We start from the raw sequence: 23,967 nt of genomic DNA, 5'->3' as shown, positions 1-23,967 counted from the left end.
GATTTACAGGAGTGATTAAAGGAGCTACAAAGAGAACTGTTCCTAGAGGTTACAGGAAAGAATATATTCTGGGTTGGCATGGTGACAGCAACAACCTCTATCACAAATTTATAGAAAAAGAAGACCAGACAGCAGTTAAGGATCTCCTGCACTCCTTGGGTAATGCAAGGAGTGCAGTTAGATAAGTATGTTGAGCAGGTTGGATCCTAGTGCAACAGCATTACACACAATTCAATTTCAACAGTACACAGAACTGTTGAAATTGAAGATCCTTAAAACCAAACCCTGCACTTACCGACCATTTACCATTGAAGAGGTAAATAAGGCTATCAAAATATTTAAAAATGGCAAAGCTGCTGGACAAGATGGAATTTTTCCAGAATTTCTTAAAAATTGTGGCAACAATGTCATAAAATGGTTAACTAACATATGTAATAACATCTCGGTTTCAGGAAATTTCGCCCTCCCTCTCTCTCTCTTTAGAAGAACGAAAACATTTACCATTCTAAAACCAGGCAAAGATCCATCATTAGGAGCTAGCTACCAACCCATAGCTCTTATGAGTGTTACCCTTAAACTTATGGAAGGGATTATATACAACAGAATACCACCTGAGCAAGCAGGCTTCAGACCAGGAAGAGGATGTTGTGAACAAGTACTGCTCTTACATCAATGACTGAGAATGGTTTTGAGTCATCTGAAATCTACTGGTGTGTTCATTGACTTAACATCAGCATATGCTTAAATTTCTCAAGATGATTCCATGTGGAACATTCACCAATTTATTGAACAATATGCTTAATAACGGATAGATACAGGTATTTGTAGATAATTCAAAAAGTCAACCACGCAAGCTTAATAATGAACTCCCTCAAGATACTGTACTATCACCATTGTTCAATTTATATATTTATGATCTCCCTCAAACCAGTTCAAGGAAATTTGCTTATGCAGATGTGACCTTGCAATAATCACACAAAGCTGTAAGTATAACGAAGCTGAAAAATGAATTGAAATGATTTGAAAATTCTGGATTCATTTCAGTGGAATCTAAACCCAAACCTATCAAAAACTTAAGTATATCTTCCATCTTAATATTCTGAAATGTATCTTCCATCAGCCTAATTTCAAAAACCTACTGTCTTCTTCAGAGAGATACATTACTGAACTTTAATAGTACACCTAAACATTTAGGTGTTACTCTAGATAGAACAGTCACCTTCAAAGAACACCTAGTGAAAGTAGCTCAGAAAATAACAACCCGTAATAACAGTTCAGAAGCTGGCTGGTTCAACTTGGGGTGCAGATGCTGAAGCCTTACATCTATCAGCTTTGGCCTTGGTTTATTCAACTGTGGAGTACTGCTCCTCAGTATAGCTCAACGGTGTTCACACTTCTAAGGTAGACATCCAACTTAATCAAACAATGAGAATAATAACAGGAACTATAAGATCTACACCAAATTATTGGCTCCCTGTCATCAGTAACCTCGCACCTCCTAACTTACGCAGAAAAGTAGCTCATGCTAAATTATGGATAAATTTAACCAAAAGTGTTAATCTACCTATCCACAAAGAGACATACAAAATCCGCCTACAAGGAAACTAAAATCCAGAAATCCTAATTGAAGAACAGCAAAGAAATTAATAGGTGACTCTTTCAACCTGTCTGATATATGGAAAGAATGGCTCCAACACTATAACAATCCCAGATTAGCTATGTCAGACCCTACATCTAAGCTACCAAGATTTAGACTACCATGTCTTCTTTGGACAACTTAAAACACATTAGAACGGGTCATTGTAGATGTAAACACCATCTATGTTAATGGAAATGGACCGACTCTCCTGCTTGTGACTGCGGTTATCACTCTCAAATTATTGACCATATTTGAAGTTACTCTAGATAGAACAGTCATCTTCAAAGAACACCTAGTGAAAGTAGCTCAGAAAATAAAAACCCATAATAACAATTCAGAAGCTGGTTAATTCAACTTGGGGAGCAGATGCACCCTAAGTTAAACCAGCCAGCTTCTGAATTTGCTTTTTTATTGGACTGACCGATACGTGCTTTTGAAGGCACTATACAAGATATGCATGATGTTATGATGGAAGCTATAAACTGGCTTGTAAAACTTTCTTTTATGTAATTTGTAATTGTCATAGATGTGTTACATTGGTGTATTATGTTTCTCACTGTATTTTACCACCATATGATAAATAAATAAATAATAATAATAATAATGATGTTCTATTCTTAGCTGATTCCCTCATTTCACCCTATATAATATAATAATAATAATGATGTTCTATTCTTAGCTGATTCCCTCATTTCACCCTATATTAACACCCATGGGTTACCATAATACTGCAATAGAACAACTGTCCATTTTTCTGTTTCATCACCTTGATCATAATTTTAATAATTACTGTTTATCTGATCATTCATATTAAGAATGTCCAGTAAATGTAAATAAAAAGCTGCTAATTATAAAGAGAGTTGCAGGCAAACAGAATAGAACAGGTCTACACCCTCTGACTTGATGATGAAACAGAAACAAAAGTAAAAACAGTAATTAGAGAAGAATCATTCATATGATTTCTCTGCATGAGCAAAAACGTTTTAAGGCAGAAAGTTACACATCTTCACAAATAACTCTGCAGAGTACTTGAGATATTCACTGGTACTTTTAAGGATGAAAAAGCATGTAGATTCATTTTCAAAAGAATACACTGTTAGAATAACATTTCAATCTCAATAAAACATATATAGAAAGTATAAACCAAAAAAATATATATATATAAAAAGTTTAATAAATTCTACAATTTACTCTAGAACTGTATGAAACTGCCTTTAAAGAAGACATTGATATGAAAGCTTCTTCCTAAATAGTTCATAATATTTCATTTTGCACCTGTTGCCTTTCAACAATCATTACTTATGAAAGTACAAGACATAAGGTGCTTAACAGCAACAATACCTCTGTCTTTTTATCACCAAATGCATAATACATTATGTATGGAAATGTCATTTGTGAAATATCTATACACAAATAACACCCCTCATTCATATTCTACAATTTACTCAAAAACTGTATGAAACTGCCTTTGAAGAAGACTTATTGCTATAAAAGCTTCTTCCTAAATAGTTCATTATATTTCATTTTACACCTGTTGCCTTTCAACAATCTTTACCTATGAAGAAAGTACATGGCATAAGGTGCTTAACAGTAACAATACCTCTGTCTTTTTATCACCAAATGCATAATACATTATGTATGGAAATATCATCATTTGTGAAATATCTATACACAAATAACATCTCATCTATATTCTACAAATTACTCCAAAAAATGGCCTTTAACAAAGACTTACTGCTATGAAAGTTTCCTCCTAAATAGACAACATTCTGTCTCATTATCACTAAATCTATAACATGTTATGTATAGAAATAACACCATTTTTGAAATATTTATACATAAATAAAAAGAATATCGCTTATTCATGCAAGGAATGTATTCCTAAGAAGTCTTGTATTAAGAAAATTTTATCAAATGAATTTTATCAGCAAGCTTATAACATACAAACTATTATTTAAAGCCTGAAATAATCATATTTATTATCTTTATTCAAGACAATTACTGAGTGATTCTGAATAATTACTTAATATGGAGCTGTGACGTTGCTTGTTGTCTGTGTGTGTGTGTGTGAGAGAGAGAGAGAGAGAGAGAAACAAAAACAGATAGCCTAACTCAGCCTGGTTGGCTGAGGGGTTAGCATATCCACTTCCCAACAAACATGCTACAGTCTGGAATGCCACTGTGGTGATGATATTAGCAATTATCTTTAAGTGGGAAATGAATTCATTGTCAAATGTGACACCATTACCTTCCTGCTTATTAGAAGCCTGAAGTCAAATGAGAAATGTTCATGTTTAGTCTTGAGAGTAAGACTTCCAGATGAAAGAAAAAACAATAATAAATAAATATAAATTACATAGAATTAATAAAAATATTCCTTATTAGAGTATTAATATGTTACAACCTTACATGACTGAAAGTCACATAACAAATTATATACAAGCATAGACAGCATTTACCAGATCGCCTCTTTAAGCATCCAATAATTTACAGCATGTTCTCTTCCTGAAAATGCCATACGGAATGGTGAGAGTGACTGTTCATACTAGCCAAGACCTTCGTTGAGGATTTATTAGTGTCAGAATGACAGAAGTCATGTTTCCATATATAAGAGCTTAAATATGTCAACCTTTCTGCCAATCTTCATGATTGGCAGAAAGGTTGACATATAAATAAACTATTCAATAAAAAATATTTTTATTGAATAGTTTTGTTTGCTTCCACTTCGATAACATAAGGGTGAAAGCAAGAATACAGTTCCTTGTCCAATATAATGCACTTTCCAATCCATAGGAGAGGAAAAAACTTATTAAACCTGAATTGCAAGTATCACTTCTGGTAAATAAGGAGTGGGAAGAAAAAAAAAACTCAGAATAGTAGCTGCAGTTATTAAGTGAAAAAACAGACTCTAATGGGCATATATATTTGGAACTCGTCCATTCACCTGTGATGAGTAGATTTTGCTAGCTGGCAAGCAGGTGCAGACAGGACAAAATACAATAATACTTTTTTATTTAAAAAACTTCTCTAACCATTCAAAAGAACTATTAATTATTTTGTAGAACATCTATTGACTTATTCTGACAAAAATGGGGGGGGGGGTGCATAATTTGTTGAGTCCTGCTTACATACACAGTATAAAAAGGACAAAGGTAGATAATTCGAGGCAAGTAAAATTATTACTTTAGACAACACTCAAATCCTCAGACCAGATGAAATTTCTCTTCTTGACATTACATTGCCATCAAGCCTCTCTTGGCATAAACAGATAACAACCACTGACTCCTGAAAAAAAAAAAAAAGATTCCTCTTTTTGCTAAGGCATTATTTTAGTCAGAACAGCTATTAATTTTATACAAACTAAAAATCAAATATTTTTGGAATATTCCTCTCACATTGGGAGAGGTGCTCATAAGAGTTCTCTAAAAATATTTGACTACAGAAAATAAGGCAATTTGGTTACTTAATGACCTGTCTCTAAACAATTAATTCCACCCACTTTCACTTCATATAGCTGTTTAGTTTTTCAGCAGCATGCATCTTTATAAATACTCCCACAGCTCAATAATTTCTCTGCTCTCTACTAAATCCACTGAAATGTAGATTTAGTAAAGAGTGGAGGAATTCATAGTCAAACCCATAGAACAAGTTTCATTTCCTCCTACTCCTTCATTCTTTCTACTGCTGTATTCTAGAACAGGCTCATCTCTTATGGGTTTACAAAGGAATACAATGCACGGGCCTTCAAATGAAATGCAAGTTTCTCCTTTCCCAACTACCTACCCATCCATAGTACTAAAGTACTATATGTTGACTAACCAATCTCTTGTGGATGGGATCAATATAAAAAAAAACTCAAACTCATCATCAGCAGAATTCAAGACCCCATAAATATAAGAAGTATGAACAGAAAAGAAGAGTGGAACTGGCAGGAGAAATTCAGAAGTAGCACACTGACATAATTGATGTTACTGAAATAAAGAAGAGAAAATTAGATGAGATGCTTCTAAATAACAAATTGTTATATTTAAACAATGATGACTGGAGAAAAGAAGGAGTAGCACCAATATTATGAATACAATCTTGAATATTAGACAATTTCAAATAGAGTGATGTGGGAAAACATCAAAATGGAGAATTAGACAATGAGGCTAACCTGTTCAACAGAAGGTTTTACATTCAAGTGTTGAATTTTTTGAGTCACTGGAGAAGGCAGCTGATACAAAGAAAAAGGGGGGAAAAAGTCAGTCTTTATTGGAGATCTAAACAAAAGAGAGTATAAAAATCTTTTGGACTGGAAAAATACAGAGAAAGAGCAAAATTAATAATAATAATGGTTAAGTATATGCTGAATTTCTGTTCAGGGCATAGGATAGTCATTACTAATATCATGTTCCAACAAAAAGATGAATATAAATTTAAATGAAGAGAAGATATACAGAATAAGGTTTCAGTGACTATATTATTGTGGATAGTGACATCTTCATGCTAGTTCAGGTCACAAAAGTACACAGGAATTTTGAAATTAAAGTGATCACCATTTAGTTTGGTGCAGAAGAAAGATGAATATCATATTGAAAGAAAAAATATGTAAAAAAGTTTTAAAAAGATTCAAAGTTAAGCAGCTTTCAGAGGCCAGTTGTAGGCATAGTACACAAATACTATCACAAAAAAATGATGTTTCAAAACAACAATCAAATCTTGGAGATTGAGTAGCAAACTGGAAATAAAACATTGACTCAGCCAAAGAAGCATATGGTGAACTTGCTGTGAGGATAGAAAAGATAGTTGCAAGTGAAAGAGGCAGTCGTTTGGGAAGATTTTTATAAGAACATAAAAGATAAATATGCAGAAATCGGCAAAAATTCTTGAAGTTATTGAAACATCTTAGGAATGAAGGAAACAGTGACAGATATATATGAGCAAGATGGCAAACTGAGTTTGAAGCTATTGAAAAATGCATAGGACTGAAGGAAAGAGTACTGTAAAAGGAATCGAAAAAACTTAAGGTGACATAAGGACACAGAAGATAAAGCTATCCTAGATGTTTTGAGTAATTATTTTGAAAGACTGCCATGAAAAATCTGAAATGATGGAAGGCAGCTAGAGAAGAATAAACTGAGTTCAGACCAAACAGGTGTTGTGAGGATAAGATTGGAAGGCCAAATTCAAGATGATTGGAGTAGAGTTCTTATAGTTCCCATCTAAAAAAGAGGAGGGGGGGGAATAAAGCTGACTATGAGATATAAAGAGGACTCTCTCCACTAAGTGTTACAGATAAGATTTATGCAAGCATACTTGAAAAGAGGTTGAGGAAAATTGTGGAAGAGAAATTTCAAGAACAAGCTGGGTCAGGACAAACAGAAGTTGTCAGTATCAGATTTTCATTTTTCTACAAATAGTTGAGAAATCATGGGAATATGACAAGGATCTGTACTTAAGTTTTGGAGATCTGCAAAAGGCATATGACAAGGTGCCTAGGGAAAAGCTTTTCAAAAGACTATAATTATATGGGATAAATGGAACATTATATAAAGCAATAGATAGTCTATATTTAAGTTGTAAGTCAGAATGCAAAATTGAAGGATATGCAGGGGTAAGACAAGGATATACTTTATCTCTGCTCTTACACATCATCTACACAGATCACATTAAAAAAGACGGTTGCAATAAATCTGATATTAGAATTGGACATATCAAACTTGTTCTTTGATTTATTCAGATGATGGTGTACTCATACACACATCTAGTGCAAGTCTCCAGGATTCTCTAACTAAATTGAATAACAGTTGTTGACAAATATGACATGAAAATCAGCAATAAAAAGACAAACCTGTGAAAATAGGCAGAAATATAGAAAACTTGAGCTGCATTCTCAATGCAGAACCTGTAAAATGAACAAAATATATCAGTTATGTAGACACAGTTTTTAGTGAATGTGGAAAATTAAATTTGGAAATAGACAACAGAATTAGCAAAGCAGGTATAGTGGAAAGCTAGTCCAATAAATTTATATGGAATAACAGAGAGAAATTTGCCAAAACATTAAACTAGCAGTATACATGACAGTTCAAACCAGGTTTAAGTTATGTATCTGAGAGCCATCCTGTCTTGCAACAATTGAAATTGTTCATATCCATTAGTCAGAGGCCAAGAAAATAAAAATTACAACTTCGTTCCTCTTAATTTTCATTGCATTTTAAGCCTTCTACACAAGTTTTTGTCTTTTAATGATGTTAGCTGCATATGATTTCAGATATTCCTAATTGTGCTGCTATCACAAAAACTGAATGATGACTAACATGGCAGTGCATAATAACATTTCTCTAAGGATCAACTGACAATCAGCCATGTCCCATTGCCAGTATGGTGCACAGTCCTTGTCATAACAGCTTACAGTACTATGGAGTTTGAGGCCTGATATATGTACTATTCAAGAAAAATGGGAAAAGTACTTACATAATTTCTGCAACATAGCATATTTTCTATATCATAATTTCAAACTTCTATACAACACAGGAGCTGAAACTTGTATGACAAATGCAAGAAAAAATAATGTAAGTTAATTATATTTTATTTTTTCCCTCCCATGAAATGAAATCTAAATGCAGAAGTAAATATCAATTTCCCTTGCTATTATTATGCTCAATGGCCTATAATAGCCAAGAGACTTGTCTTCTTTGAAACCTATTTAATGCCCTGATGGGCAGCTAATCATAATCTGCATAGTGGTTTAATTCTGTAAATTGGATGTGAGTTGTGCTTCTGACTAGTTTACCTTTCTATAGAATAAATATCTGATTTTTCAGGAGGAACACTCTCCCATCTTCATATAAGACCGGCTAACTCGCCTGTGCTTGAAAGGCCCAGATAAAGATTTTTAGCATTCTAAATGATTCAAACCAGGGCCTTCTGAACCAGGTGGCATTGTTGCAATAAACTGAACTAAAGAGGTTTACAGAAGTTAAGTAAAAGTCTATATTTAAATAGATTTTTCAAGTGCTAGTGGCCAAGTACAGCACACCCACTCTCCTATCGACTGTGGGTTAAAATTATACCATGGGCATGGAGATTTCTGAACATCATTAGGTGGTGTTAAAAGAAATGCATTGCCTGGTATCAGATGAAACTCTGCTTATTGGAGGCCAGAAGCTGTTTAAAGAAGTCCAATGTTGGTTTCTAGGTTATATAGATTATCTAAACCTTACCATATCTATATTACTGATGTACTACATGTTTCCCACCTAAGTCAGGGAGATTCACATTGCATCGCTCAACAATATATATAATATATTCGGTTTCTTTACTAAGGATAAAATGTTTATCACTTTATGACTATAAATTCTTCAATGGCAAAGTGCTCATAGCTGTATGCTGTGTAGACAAATCAAATAAATAAATAAAATAAAATGAACAAATAAATAAATATTCCACTGCAGGAAATTAAATATAATAATGATCATGAAGTATTCTACACTCTAAAACATGCATACTATGATTTTTTATTTTAATAAAAGACTTTTTACCTGTAAAATTTGTTGACTCGTAGAAAAGGAGAAAAGGTATTGATTTTCTTGCCTGCTTTCCATTTAAATATTTCAACAATGTACCCAATTCGAAAAGGTTCTGGAACATCAAGATTAGATCCTTTTATGTATTCACTTTTACGATAATATTCTGGATACTTATTTTCATCAATCTAAAAGGGAAAAAAATAAAAATAAAATAATATGCATGACTCACATGTATACACAGAGCTCCACAATACACTTGCCCATGACAAGTAGCTGCAGAATGGAAAAATGAAATTTTTTTAATGTAATAATTACAAAAAACTTCTTAAACCATCGTACAACACTATTAATTCAATTATATTATGGAACTCCTATTGACATACTGGGAAATATCATGAATAAAATTTGTGATGTGTGTGTGTGTGTGGGGGGGATCTTGGGCAATTTTTTTTTTTCATGGTGAATAGGGTTTTGCATATTACATCATCTGTTAAGCCCTGTGTGTGTGTGTGTGTGTGTACACATAAATTTTAATTTTTGCAATTGTGTGTAAACATGGAAAACAGATTTTGCATGGCATATCCATGTGAGAAATTTTCATTATGTTTAAATGTTCATACAAAAGTGCCTAAAAATACTTTGTGTAATGTTAATTGATTATATGAAACTTGTGAGATCATAAAATATGGATCTAAAAGGAGTTTGTAGATATTCCTCTCTAGATATCCAACATTAAATACAGAACTAGAGATGTCTAAACAGATACGCTGAGAGGCAGTTACAGGGTTAACAATGGGGAGTTCTTTCACTTGGTAGAACAGCGGAAAGGAGCGATGACAAGAGGCCATTCCTGGAAGTTACGAAAGGAAGCTGTGAGCAAGGTTTCTTTGCTTGGAGGGTGGTTGAACCATGGAATTCATTGCCTGATAGAGTGGTGAGAGTAAGAACGGTCAATGAGTTCAAGGAGAAGTATGATAGACTTTGTGTTTCCTAGGAAGGACCTCCCATGATGAGTCTCTTGACTCCATGGAGGCCTGAATAATAATATCTGATTAGAGGTATGTAATTATTATGCTTAACTATTTTGAAAAAACTGCCTACAAAGTTTGGGTATTTGTTAGACATAAACTCAAGGATTTAAATACAGACCTAAAAGCTACTCCTCTTAGGTAGCTAATGGAACCTATATTAAGGCAGCTCTGAGCAAATTGTTCATGCTGAAGATTCAGCTATCAATGATGACCAAATTTTAAGACTACAAACATGTAGTGGTGTGCTTGTTAGCAGTCAAGGTATATTTCCCAGCCAACAGGCATTTTGATGGAAAAGGTGATGAGACTATCACCACTGCTCAGCTCCTATCATAAATAAAAGCTGAGCAGTGGTGGTGGTGATGGTCGCATTTTTTTTTCTTCAGAGGCAAAGACAAGTGTCAATGGAGACTTTGGGAGAGAAAGACAAAACAATTCAGCACTGTGATGAAAACAAAGCGACTCAACATTTCTTCTTCAATATTATTCAAACTCTGATGGATGATTTGTATACTGCATTATAGTTATATTGTATCAGAAAGAAAAGCAGTTATTCTTTTTTACATTTCCTCCAACCAATGCACTGATACCTATTTAGCCATAAATTTACGTAAATTCTTCATATTATTTAAACACCATATGCAATGTTCTTTATTTTTTATTTATTTTGTATGGGGTTCCTCCCTTTCCTCGCCTGTCCCTTGGGATGGGTTAAGCCCTCCTAATGAGGATTAAGTATGTATTTTATGACTGTAAATTCGAGTGTTTTCACTGAGCCAGTTTGCCTGTTCTGAGGGACAATAAAACCCGAGTTTCAAGGTGAAAAAAACCCCTCTACCACTGTATGAAGCTGGCTAACTCACCTTTAGTCAAAAGATACTAGATAAAGGTTCCTTACATCATGGACGGGAATCGAACCCAGGTCTTTCTGACCAAAGGGCTTCATCTATACCGACTGAGCTATGGAGGAACTAATGTTCTTTTAGAAAAATATCAGAAAACCTTGTGTCTCCTGTTCTGGGGAGACAAAATACCACCTCACTCCAGCAACCCATCGTTCAATATGTTATTGTCTTTAAGGCATATTATTTAAGAACTGATTTTGCTCAGGTTATTGCTGCTACTAAGGGAGAGAAACCTTGAGACTTTTGAAAGGAATGTAATATCTTGCAGATGCAGTACGGAGTAACGTAGTGCGTATGAATGGCATTTGGAAGAATCTGCTGAAAATATGCTTATACATTCACAGGATTTGAAAAAGACAAAGCCTTACACAGGAGACTGCTGATAAGACAGCACTGCTAGATAAAGAATTAGAGTTGGAGATTGCCAACGAAGACGCAGAGCATTTTGGAAGCCGAGAAGAGCTCTCAAATGAAGATCTTATAAAGCTAGAAGTAAAAAAAGAAGAGGATGCAGAGGATTCAAAAACGTTTTCAGTGAAAAAAAAATTGGCATACTTTTCGCACTTAATAAGGCAGTTTAGCTGTTTAAGGAAGTGGATTCCAAGTAGACTTTGCAAAATAGATAGAATGATGCAAGCTGCAAATGCTTGCTACAGAGACCTTTATGCAGAAAACAGAAGGATACCTGGGCAGACTTCCAGTTTAAGTGCTGAAAAGCAATCCAGATTGCTTTTCAGCACTTTTTCCTTTCTAGTTTTCTTGGTCTTGTCTCAAATATGTTTGCCTATAATTCTTATATAGTATTATTTCCTTCAACTTCAGTGATCTGAGATCTGACCTTACGAAACTGCCTTCTGGATCATGCAGTGTATCCACTATAACATGCTCGGCATACTTTGAAAGCCAGTGTTCTACCACTATCTATGATCTGGAGTATTTAATATATTGGTGACAATACACTACTTGTGTACAGAAAATATATGACTTTTATATTGTTTGTCTGTGAGATTAGCCTAGTGGCTGAGCTCTTTGCAACCATATGCCTGGGGAAGGAGTGTCCTTGGTTCGATTCCCGTCGGAGATGTGAGGTGCTGAAGGATCTTCCTCAGCGATAGCGAAGTTAGCCAGTCTTGGGCATGGAACAGTAGTTTTTTCCCCAGTTTATTCAGGGATTTTTCATCCTGCAAAGCACGTGAACCGGCCTTGAGAACTCAACACTATGGACACAGGATACACCGGGACGTAGGGCTCCGAAGATTAAAATAACCCTCGACACCGCAAGGCAAAAGAGGGTAAAAGGAAGATGAGATTTATATTGTTTAAACGTTGGTATCTTCCTCATTCGTGCTTCCACTGATGAGACCTCAGTTAAGGTTGAAATAGATCTGGCTAATGTCCCTCCAATAATGTTTTTGCATTAATGGATACTGAAGTAACAGATATGAAGTCAACAGTATCTGTTGACTTCATATCTGTTACTTCAGTACTTCATATCATGAAGTTGTGAAGATACTTCATGCGAAAATTTTGTTTGCTCACTTTTGGATAAATGGATTAGAACAAGAATACAGAGTCCCTGATTTATATATGTTGGATTTAATCCCCTCATCCATTAATCACACTCAAATGCTAATATGTTTCAAGTACGCGCGCGCGTGCGTGTGTGTGTGTGTGTGTGGTAGTACAGTAGCATGTTTTAAAGGTTATTTCTGTCAGATTCATTCAGAGGATGCAAACACAAATCAGATTTCAGTATGTAATTATTTATAAAAAGTAAAATAATAAATTATAAACAGCATGAGAAAATAAAAACAAAAATGTTAAATTTTGCTTTCAACCTCATTGTGAAATTATCAAGAAATGACTGAATGATGGCCTCTTTCTTCTCTTCATAAAGTTCTCAATAACAGACTAAAAGTGTTAACTACTTCTCCTTGGACTTTCAAACAGTGAAGCATTAGGATCTATCCTCCAACTGCTTTGATCACATTCATCATCATCATCATCATCAAATTCCTGCTATGTACCCTCAAAGGGTGTACAGGATATGATAGTACTAGATGAAAAATTTATATAATTACTAATTTCCTATCTACAATTTTCCTCCAAATCAGTCAGTTACTTGTCAAGACTCCAACATTATCAGATCTTATATTTCGATCATCTAAGGCACTTTGTACCGTATCAATCCATCTATATCTTGGTCTTCCTCTGGGTCGTTTTCCTGACAATCTGGCAGAGAACACTTGTTTTGCTAATCTTTCCTCGCCCATTCTGTTTAAGTGACCATACCACCTGAGATTAGCTCTGCTAACGCATTCCTGGATGCTGACAATGTTAAGTTCTTTCCTAATATCCTAGTTTTTAATATGATATTGCCATTGATGCCATCTGTTCATGCCTTTAATCTTTCTCAGGACGCTCATATCTGTAGTCTCTAGTCTTTGGTCAGGTGTTTTACTTCTGATCCAGCTCTCAGATCCATAAGTTAAAACTGGTTTGAACACTGTCTTGTATCGATGCTAAAAACGTCTCTTTACTTGCATTATGCAAAATTTTTCTAAGGAAGACTCATATTCAAGAGCTCATTTCATGCATGTATAGCAAAGGAAATTTATGGTAAATTTATGTATGTTTTCAACATTTGTTCAATGCAAAAATCAGCTTTCAAAACTAAATATGCAGGTAAGTTATATTATGTACCTTTTACAAAATTTTTAAAAAGATAATTATCAGAAAAGTACCATATAATTAATGTTTTTCCTTATAATTCTCACTTTCTTCATCGCTAGATCAAATGTGATTTATGGATGGTTGAAGTTTTTTCACTTTTGTTCCTTTTTCCAGTAATGATTGTACTCTACTCCAACTAACACAAACAGTAAAAATTATGAAAGAGTATGAATAAAAATACCCATCAAGATCATATTCAATAATACCGAAAGTACAAGCATACACTGCATGAGTTGCCTGCACTGCAGATGATTACTGCTAGGTGACATGCAAATAATGTGCATATGGTAATAATTTAAATTCTTATAACTTCAATTTTTTCATTGCCTTTTCAAGATAATCTGCATAAGCCCATATATGTAAAAGTCAGGGACTGCCCATAAAATTTATCAAGTATAATAATTTTTGAAACCCAGTTTTCCTACAATTATCACTCATCCAGAGTAATTTGTAATATGGTGATAAACATTTTACTATGACTTCTGCACTGAATGAGACCTTAATGTGCATATTGCAGTGATGCACATGTCTTACAGATAAGACTTATTTTAGTGCACATTAGTAATTATTTTTGATTTTATCTTACTCATTTTAGACTGTAAAGTTGGGTTCTTGTTTGTGAAATATAATGTAGGTCTAAGAAATCGTTTTTACATGGCACAGATGGCATGTACAAGAAAAGTGGTGGTCAAGGCTTCCTTGTTCATCGAGATTAGCACGAGAGATTTTGTGTGGTGTATGACATATTCTGTGTATTTCTTGCCAAGAGTGAATAGATAATGGCACAAACTCAATAGTGGAGAGAGAGAGAGAGAGAGAGAGAGAGAGAGAGAGAATTTAAGAATATAAGGAAAGATAGTGAGTGGTCTGAGGAATGTATGACAAAATGACAGTAAGCGGTGAAATAATGTGCTTACGTGATGTCTTTCACAGGACAAAATGGCAGCTAGAGTGACTGCAGAAATAATTGCTGTGTGGTGCATCAAGTGGGAGAATGAAAACAAAAGTGAATGGGGAAAGTATGAAACTGCAAACATTATTATAAGATAGGCACCTCCATGGAGTCCAAAGACTCATTGCAGGAAACCTAATCTATCCACACAATCTATCATACCTTTCCTTGAATCCATTAATAGAAAAAGCACAAACTACTGACTTTGGCAATCCATTCCACCAATTCACCATTCTCCAAGCAAAAAATCTAGTCCTCAAACACCTAATGACCACAAATTTATTCAACTTCTGGGGATGATCCCTTGTTTTGGTAACAGTAGCCAAATGCTGAAACATTTCCCATGAATCTATCCTATAAAATACTTTAAGCAGCTTAATTGTTTCTATCATATCTCCTTGTTTTTCTCCTATCAACCAACTTCTGCAATCCACACACCTTCAACCTATCCTCATATAGCACATTCCACAGGCCACTCACCTCTGAATCCTCTCCACTGCTTCGACATCCCCAAGAAACTCAGGGGACCAAACTTGAACACAGTAATCCAGATGTGGTTGTAACTTCCTATCTCTACTTGTGTTCTTCGCTAGCCGAGTAATGTTATGTGCTACCTTAGCAATATGTCCCCTAAAATTTAACTGTCTACCAGCACCCCTAAATCCCCAGCTTCATCTATTTCCTGGAGTACAGTGCAATCAATGTAAAACATGGCTTATAATCTACTTATCCCAAAGTGCATAACTTTACATTTCTTGACATTAAACTGAACCCATTAAATTTTGCCCATACTGAATGCCTACTCAAAACATCCTGCACTCCACATCATCTTGATTAACTAAACTATTATTCTACCTAATTTCACATCATCAGCAAACAACTGAATATTTCCTTTCAGGTTATTTCCTATTTCATTTATGTAAAAATTAAACAGCAATGGTCCCAGCACTGAACCTTGTGGTACACCACAAGTCACCAGTTTTCACCTCGATTCAGTCCCTCTATATACCACTTTTTGATATGATAGGAGTGGATAAGAGAGTGGCTGCTGGAGAGGCACCCTCTTATCCACTCAACCAATGTAATACCCATCTCCATTTGTTCTAATTTGCATTACAGTGTCTCATGTGGTATTCTGTCAAATGCCCGTGCAAAATCATGGTGTAACCATTTCCTTTATCCAACTCAGCTGTTGTGTAAAATTAGCTAAACAAAAGTCATGGGAAGACTTTGGTAAGAACATAGAAAATAAATATCAAGAAGGTGGCAAGATATTCTGGCGGTTGTTGAAGAAGCACAGAAATGGAGGAAAGAGTGATGTAAAAGGAATTAGAGATTACTAAGGTGATATGAAAACTGGAGAAAAAGGTATCCTTGATGTATGGAGTAATTACTTCAAAAAATTGCTAAATGAAACCAGCAGTGATGACAGCACAGTGATAAAAAACACTGACCAGGCATGCAATCAGAATACATATCCATGCTTGAAGTAGAAAAAGCCATTGAAAGTCTGAAATGTGGAAAGGTAGCTGGAGTAGATGATATTAGACCAGAAATGCTCAAGTATGGAGGTATAAAAGTTTTACAGTGGCTACAATGCATGGTTCAGAAGGCCTGGACAGAAGGACGAATTCTGGATGATCGGAGTAGAGCTCTCAAAGTACCCATGTATAAAATGGGAAATAAAACTGATTGTGAGAATTACAGAGGTAATTCTCTATTGAGTGTTCTTGGTAAGATTTATGCAAGTATACTTGAGAAACGGTTGAGAAGGATTGTGGAAGAGAAGCTTGGTGAGGAACAAGCTGGATTCAGACCAAATAGAGGCTGTCAAGATCAGAAATTCACTTTACAACAAATAGTTGAAAAGTCATGGGAATATAACAAAGATCTGTATTTACGTTTTGTAGATCTCGAAGAAGCATATGACAAGATGCCAAGAGAGATGCTATTCAAAACGCTACATATATATAAGTTAACGGATATTATCCCATATTGTTTCTTACCTGAATAAGAAACTCAAGGAGTTTCATATTCGGCTAAGAAACAATATGGGATAATATCCCTTAACTTAAATATGTTCATGTCGCCGAATTTGAAGCCTTTGGCTCTTCATTATAATTAGCTACATATATAGTTATATAGTGTCATTGGGACATTATAACAAGCAGTACTTAGTCTTTATTTGAGTTGTAAATCAGCAGTTAGAATTGAAGGAAGTACAGGAAGGTGGTTTAATGTTAAATCTTGTGTCAGACAAGGATGTACTTTATCCCATCTGTTATTCATTATCTATATGGATATATTATAGAGGAAAGTGGTATTAAACCTGATATCAAAATTGGAGAAGTTAATCTCACATCTTTGCTTTATGTGAATGATGCTATACTTCTAAATAAATCAGCTACAAGCATGCAAGATTCCCTGACTAAACTGAATAACTGTTGTGATAGATAATGTATGAAGGTCAGCAATAACAAGACAAAGTTAATGAAAATAAGTAGAAGCATTAAAAATATCAGCTGCATTGTGAATGGAGAACCTATAGAAAAGTAAAACATTTTAGCTACTTAGGAATGATTTTTAGTGAAGATGGTAAAATAAATATGGAAATAGACAACAGAATCAACAAAGCTGGCATGGTAGGAAGTCAACTGAATAAATTTATATGGAATAAGAGATAATTAGTCAAAACACTAAATTAGCTGTATACAAGACAGTGTCCAAATTTTAACTTATGGATCTGAGAGCAGGGTCAGAAGTAAAACACTTGACCAAAGACTAGAGGCTGCAGATATGAGAGCTCTGAGAAAGATTAGGGGCGTGAACAGATTGCAATGGCAATATCATATTAAAAACGAGGATATTAGGAAAGAACTTGACATCGTCAGCATCCAGGAATGCGTTAGCAGAGCTAATCTCAGTTGGCATGGTCACTTAAACAGAATGGGCAAGGAAAGATTAGCCAAACAAGTGTTCTCTGCCAGGAAAAAGACCCAGAGGAAGACCAAGATATAGGTGGATTGATACGGTAAAAAGTGCCTAAGAACAGCGCTTCCCAAAGTGTGGGCTGCAGCCCCCTTGGGGGCTGAAGGTTTTGTTGATGGGGGGGGGGTCATGAAATAATGAAAACAAATTTTAAATGTTTTAAGACTAAGTAGATTTTTTTAATCTTAAAAGAAACGTATTTAATTTTTATTATTTCTTTTTTGTTATTTTTTATATTTTAATTGAAAAAAAATCACACATTGGTGTTGGTTCACAAATTTTTCTTCCTGTATTTCAGCGCTTAATGAATATTAGTAAATATATGCTTATTTATTTATAAGTTTCATTTCAAAGCAGAAATCTAAGAATTGATGTTTCAAATATTTCACCTGATATTGACTTTTTGTGTAGCAGTATTGAAACACATACATCACATTAAATTGTTATTAAACTTCTTTTATGTTTTTCATTCTTTGTTTATTACTAATCGTTTTACATTTCATGTGTTTGTACAAATGTATAATATACCATGTCAAATGTGTATGTTTTGTGTTGAATATAAATACAATAAATATTATAATAACATATGTCTATATTATGATTTTTTTTCGAGGTGAGCGGTGAAATATTTTAATTTTTTCAAAGGGGGCCCTGATATCCAGAAGTTTGGGAAGCACTGCCTTAGAAGATAGATATATAAATATAAGATCTAACAATGTTGTAACAGATTGATTTGGCAGAAAATTGTAGGTAGGAAGTTAGTAATGATGTAAATTTTTCATGTAGTACTATCATATCCTGTACACCCCTTGAGGATAAATGTCAGGAATTTGATGATGATGATGATCTCAGCCGTTACTCTATTATAAAAAAATAGTAAGGCATGACCGACCTTTCACAAAACCACACGAGATATTGATTAGTCTATAATTTGATACTGTTGTCTTAGAATCTCCTTATGCAAAGTAATAATTCTGTCCTTTTTCCACTCCCTTGGAACCCTACCAGAGCTGAGACCTAAATTAAACAGCTTAGTCAAAGGCATTGCCAGTTCTCTAGCACATTCTCGCAAAACCCTAGCTGATATCCCATATATTCCCACAGCTGTATTTAGATTCAGATTGTGCAATATCATAAGGCCCTCCAATCCATCCACCTCTGTTCTCACATTAGTGTATCACAAATGTTAAAGAAGTAACCTCACTAGGAAGATACGTGGGTGGTCTGAAAAGTTCTCAGCCTTGACCATAGGTGGTAACACAATTGGGACGATTCTTTTTTTTTTCTAAGTTGGTACAGCTGTCTGAAGCAAAAGTGTTGTCTGTATCCCTTAAAATGGATAAAATTGAGTATCATGCGGTTATAAAATTCTTTGTAACAGAAGGTTTAACGTGAAAAGAAATTCATGAAAGTTTATGGGTGCTCTTCTCCTTTGTTTCTGACAATTAAGAAATGGACTGCTGAGTTTAAATGTGGCTGTACCAGCCTAGAAGATGATCCACGTGAAGGACGTCCAAAAAGTGCAAACAATACCAGAAATCATTGATCAAGTGCACGATATGGTATTGGATGACCAGCGGGTCAAAGTGCGTGAAATTGCTGAGACTATAGGCATTTCAAAAGAACTTGTAGGATATATTTTGCATGAAGAATTGCAAATGAAAAAGCTTTGTGCAAGATGGTTGCTGCGCTTGCTCACAGTAGATCAAAAATGCACTCGCATGAAAATCTCTGAACAGTGCTTGGAGCATTTTAACAAAACAAAAATAAAACTGATTTTGTGCATCGATTTATTACTATGGATGAGACTTGGATTCACCATTACACACCAGAATCCAAATAGCAATCAAAACAGTGGACAGAAGCCAATTGTTCAGCACCAAAGAAGACAAAGTCGGTTCCATCAGCAGGAAAGGTCATGGCATTGGTGTTTTGGGATGCTAAAGGCATTTTGCTTATTAATAATCTTGAAAAGGGTAAAACAATAACCCAGGAATAGGTGAGGAGTATTATTCCGATCTTATAACCAGACTAGACGAAAAAATTCATGAGAAAAAAGACCCAGTTTGCAGAAGAAAAAAATCATCTTTCATCAGGACAATACACCTGACCACAAAGGTATTTTGGCAATGGGAAACTAAGGAATCTGAACTATGAATTGTCGGAACAAAATTCTCCACCCTATTCCCCAAATTTTGCTCCCTACTTCTATCTCTTTCCAAAACTAAAACTCTTCCTCGCTGGTCAATGTTTTGATTCAAACCAAGAGGTGACTGCAGCTGTATTGGGGTATTTTGCAGATCTTACTGAGAACCACTACAGGGACAGGATAATGGAGCCGGAGCATCACTGGAATAAATGTATTAGTCTTAAAGCAGATCATGTTGAAAAATAAAAATAATTTTGAAATTACAAATTCGTTTTTTCATTGTTAGGCCGAGAACTTTTCAGACCACCCTTGTATATGCTTGCAAAGTGGTCACTCAGTAACTCAACTATTTTATCTGCTTCTGTCTCCTTGTGACCATCATCACTCATTAAGGTTAATCTTTCATAGTCATTCTTCCACTTACTTGCCACATAACGAAAGCAATCTTTGGAATTTCCTTTGGCCTGCTTGGCTAGATTCTTCTCATAATCTGATTTTGCTTTTCTTGCCATGCTAGTCATCTTTCTCTTTATATACCTTCCACAGCATTTTCTTCTTCTGAAGCTTGTGCTAAATGATATTACTAATCCATCTAATTCCTACCTGATGTATACAATTTACTACTGCTTCCCCTAGATTACCTTAACTATATCCTATGCACTACTAACATCCTTACCCTGCAGTGTTTCATGTCATGGCACAGATTTAAGCTTTTTCCTAAGCTTGCCATAATCACCTGCCTTGTAGTTCCACAAATACCTCTTCTTGAAGAATATTCTTCATGCTTTACAATTTGCCAAGTCAAGACTGAATGGTCACTTTCACCAATGGAAGGAAATGTTGTCAACTTGGTTATGGATAGCTCTTCTGATCCTATGACCAGGTCCAATACTCTCCCATCCCTAGTCCCCTCCAGCACATGCTGCCTTAAGTAATTATCTCTCAGCAGGTGTATAAATTCTGTTTTCTTTCTGCCATATGATCTTTTTTTCCTCCAGTCTATATCTATATAGTTGAAGTCTCCCATAATAATAATCACTCGATCTGTACCCATAGTACCAATTTGGTGAGGCATGTCTTCCAGATCATTTGCAGAACTCCCTGGACTATAGCAACAACCAACTGTATATTTTGTCTTATGGTCTTAATCTTACACCAGATTGTTTCAAATGAACAGCCACCTGTCTCCAATTCTTTTTAGTTGCAATTCATCTGCTATCATCAACAGCCTACACCCATCCTATCTTCTCTATCTTTCCTGAAAAATACTAAACCTTTCACATTCAATCCCTGTAACTACATCATCTGCTGTTAGCCAAGTCTCACTAATGCCTATAACTTTTGGAAAGGTTGCTCTAATCAATGCCAAAAACTTGTTCCTCCTTTTCCTGATACTTCTGGCATTAGCATATAAAAATGGCAACATTCCTTTATTCCCTTCACCTTTACTTTCTGAACTGACTAACCTATTCGATATTTTTTGAATAGGTTAGTCAATTAGATTCCTCAGTTGGTCATTCTCACACTCACTCACTTCATGGTTGCCTTCACAAAAACTCACTTTAATACTTCCACCATAATAAGTTTCCCTGAATTTGAACGTCAGCATGCTCGGTGAACAAAGCTCTCTCTCCAGACAACTAAAACCAAAACAATTCAGATGTAGTCCATCGGCACTGTACAAATCCTTCTTTCCATCAAACAGAAACCATAAATTCTACATCATTTCTTTTGCACAATCTACATAGAGACTCATTGGCTATCAATGCCTTCCTCCTCCTCTTCGCCTCTATTAAGGCATGGTAGGAGACTTATGATCTTCACCTTCTCACTCTTCAGTTTTGTCTCTTCTAACAATTCCTTTACATCCTCCTTCACAGAATACTTCTCGCCTCACAAATCATTGGTACCAACCAAGACAATCATTTCCTTTGACTTACGTTTTTGCACCTGGATGGCATGGCTAATATCGTGAATTTTTTGCACCTGGGAAACACGATTTTGTCATACTTTTGTTAAGTACTCCCCTGATCACCGAGTCTCCATAGATAATTTTCTCCTTTACTTGTTTTTCTTGTTTGTTTTGTCGGTCTTTATTATTCTTTCGGATCACCTGCTTCTTTCTGTTTTCAGCCCTGCTTAACTCTTGCTGCTTCTGCGGTTTTTCAATTATGTGCTTTGTCCTATTAAGGATAACATTTAAACATGCTATTTCTTTATTGATATCCATTTCATTATCATCTATTTCCATGGTCACACGTTCGATATTATTAACATAATTTTCCACCTTATTGTTGGTATTTGTTGCATTCTTGTTACCTAGCAGACACTCACTTTTAAAACATTTAATACATATTCTCTCTCTTTCCAGCTTCAACTTCCTTTAATTTACATATTCTTTAATTTTCTCAATGCATACATTTTGCATACACTGCACCGAATAATATCTTGCAAATTCAAATTATCAGACAACATAGTCTTTGCAGCCATTGTTCATTGCGTTGGTGCCATGGCGAAAATATCTCAATAAAAATGTTATAAATATACTAATACTCTAAAAACATGAACATCTACAATACTATAATTTTTTGATGAAAAAACACAACAAAACAGATAAAAATTGCTAATTTCACACAAACGCTAAATTACACGACCACTTGCAATTTAACCTCGAACCGATTCCAATTGTACTGTATGGAGATTCGATGAAAATAAATACACTTAATGAGAAAATTATGAAAGCATGTTTCCCAGGTGCGAAGATCACATATATTAGTGAAACTGTTAGTTTGCAGAAGGAAGAATTAAAGAGATGACTGTTATGTGAACAGTAATGTGAACATAATAAAGAATATTATCACTGACAAATTATATTTATATCAAGCTGCTCTGTATCTCTAGTATGCATAGCACATCCTTCACAGCCTGTAAAAAGATCTGTATTATGGTGAAAGCCACTCCCTACAGGTTTCATCCTTTGGTGAGATCAATGCTAGACCAAGGAAATACTCTCAATGGCAGAATATAGAAGTAGCAAATGGCCTAACACATTATCATTACCAAGGATATTAAAGTATATTATAAATGACAAGAAATCATTCATATTTCCACTGCTATATGTACAAACATGATTTCACAACTAGGATAATTGTATGAAAAGAGCAGATGATCTATATCAAGTTTCTCTCTGGATCTAGAAGGGAGAGAGTTTGTTTCATAGAGCAGCACAAAGGGCAACTTGATATGAACTCTTTGTATCCAACAATACAAAGTACATACCCTTTTAGATTCAGAGAGCAACATAATATGAAATGCACTCTATATACAAACTTCTGTTTACATATTTTTGGGTGAAATACAGTCATCCCTCGACTTATGTCCGGGTTCCGTTCCATTTGGCATGACGTAAGCCAATACATTAAATCAACAGAGTTACAGGGGTTAGGGACTTAACTGTAATAAGTATAGTGTCATTTTAATTTTTCAAGAGACTTGGTGCCTTAGCGGTTATGGTGCTAAGGGGTATACGCTTTTGGTTCAGGTCCTCTATCCATGATCATGATGCAAGTAGCTTTTTCATATTACTGATAGGACATTCTAGTTGCTTCGTCACTATCGTCGATTTAATGGAAATCTTATTATAAAACTGTACTGTGTGCTACTGCCACTATAAAACAGGAGAATAATCACCCAAATCTATGTTGTACAACATAGCTTCGTCCCAAAGCTATGTTGTACTTTCATTTCTATTATTAAGTAGCATTCAACATTGGGGGTCTATGTCTTCAGCCATTTTGAGAACACTTCTGCAAGACCCTTCACTGTAAAATTTTTAACTACCTCTTCCTCTTTCTCTTTTCCCTCTTCCTTCTCTCGTTTTTCCTCTTCTTCAACAGTTTGACCAATTCTTCATTGGTCAACTCGTCAAGGGAACTTTCTATGAGTTGAATATGTCGTCATCTCGAGATTCATACTGTTTGCTAGGCCCACTATTACAAACTTACAAAATCGTATCACAAACCTTTTTAATGTCTTTTTCCATATGTCTCTCATACA

At 35.0% G+C, this 23,967-nt stretch overlaps 1 protein-coding gene across 2 annotated transcripts in view; it reads right to left on the bottom strand.

Annotated features, from left to right (window-relative positions):
* Nucleotides 1-23,967, bottom strand: part of LOC150110586 (DNA (cytosine-5)-methyltransferase PliMCI-like) — a 678,915-nt gene that overhangs the window by 244,166 nt on the left and 410,782 nt on the right. For both annotated transcript variants that reach the window (XM_090399829.1, XM_090399828.1), the window contains exon 22: nt 9,166-9,338. In XM_090399829.1, coding sequence (XP_090255955.1) covers nt 9,166-9,338 — 173 coding nt within the window. The remainder of the gene's footprint in view (nt 1-9,165; nt 9,339-23,967) is intronic.

Source organism: Typopeltis vanoorti, chromosome 1, assembly GCF_054136105.1.
Source record: "Typopeltis vanoorti isolate ZY-2024b chromosome 1, IOZ_Tvanoo_1.0, whole genome shotgun sequence".
In the NCBI taxonomy this organism is placed as follows: domain Eukaryota; kingdom Metazoa; phylum Arthropoda; class Arachnida; order Uropygi; family Thelyphonidae; genus Typopeltis; species Typopeltis vanoorti.
The sequence above is the reverse complement of the archived record's forward strand: the minus strand, read 5'-3'. Positions and strand labels throughout refer to the sequence as shown.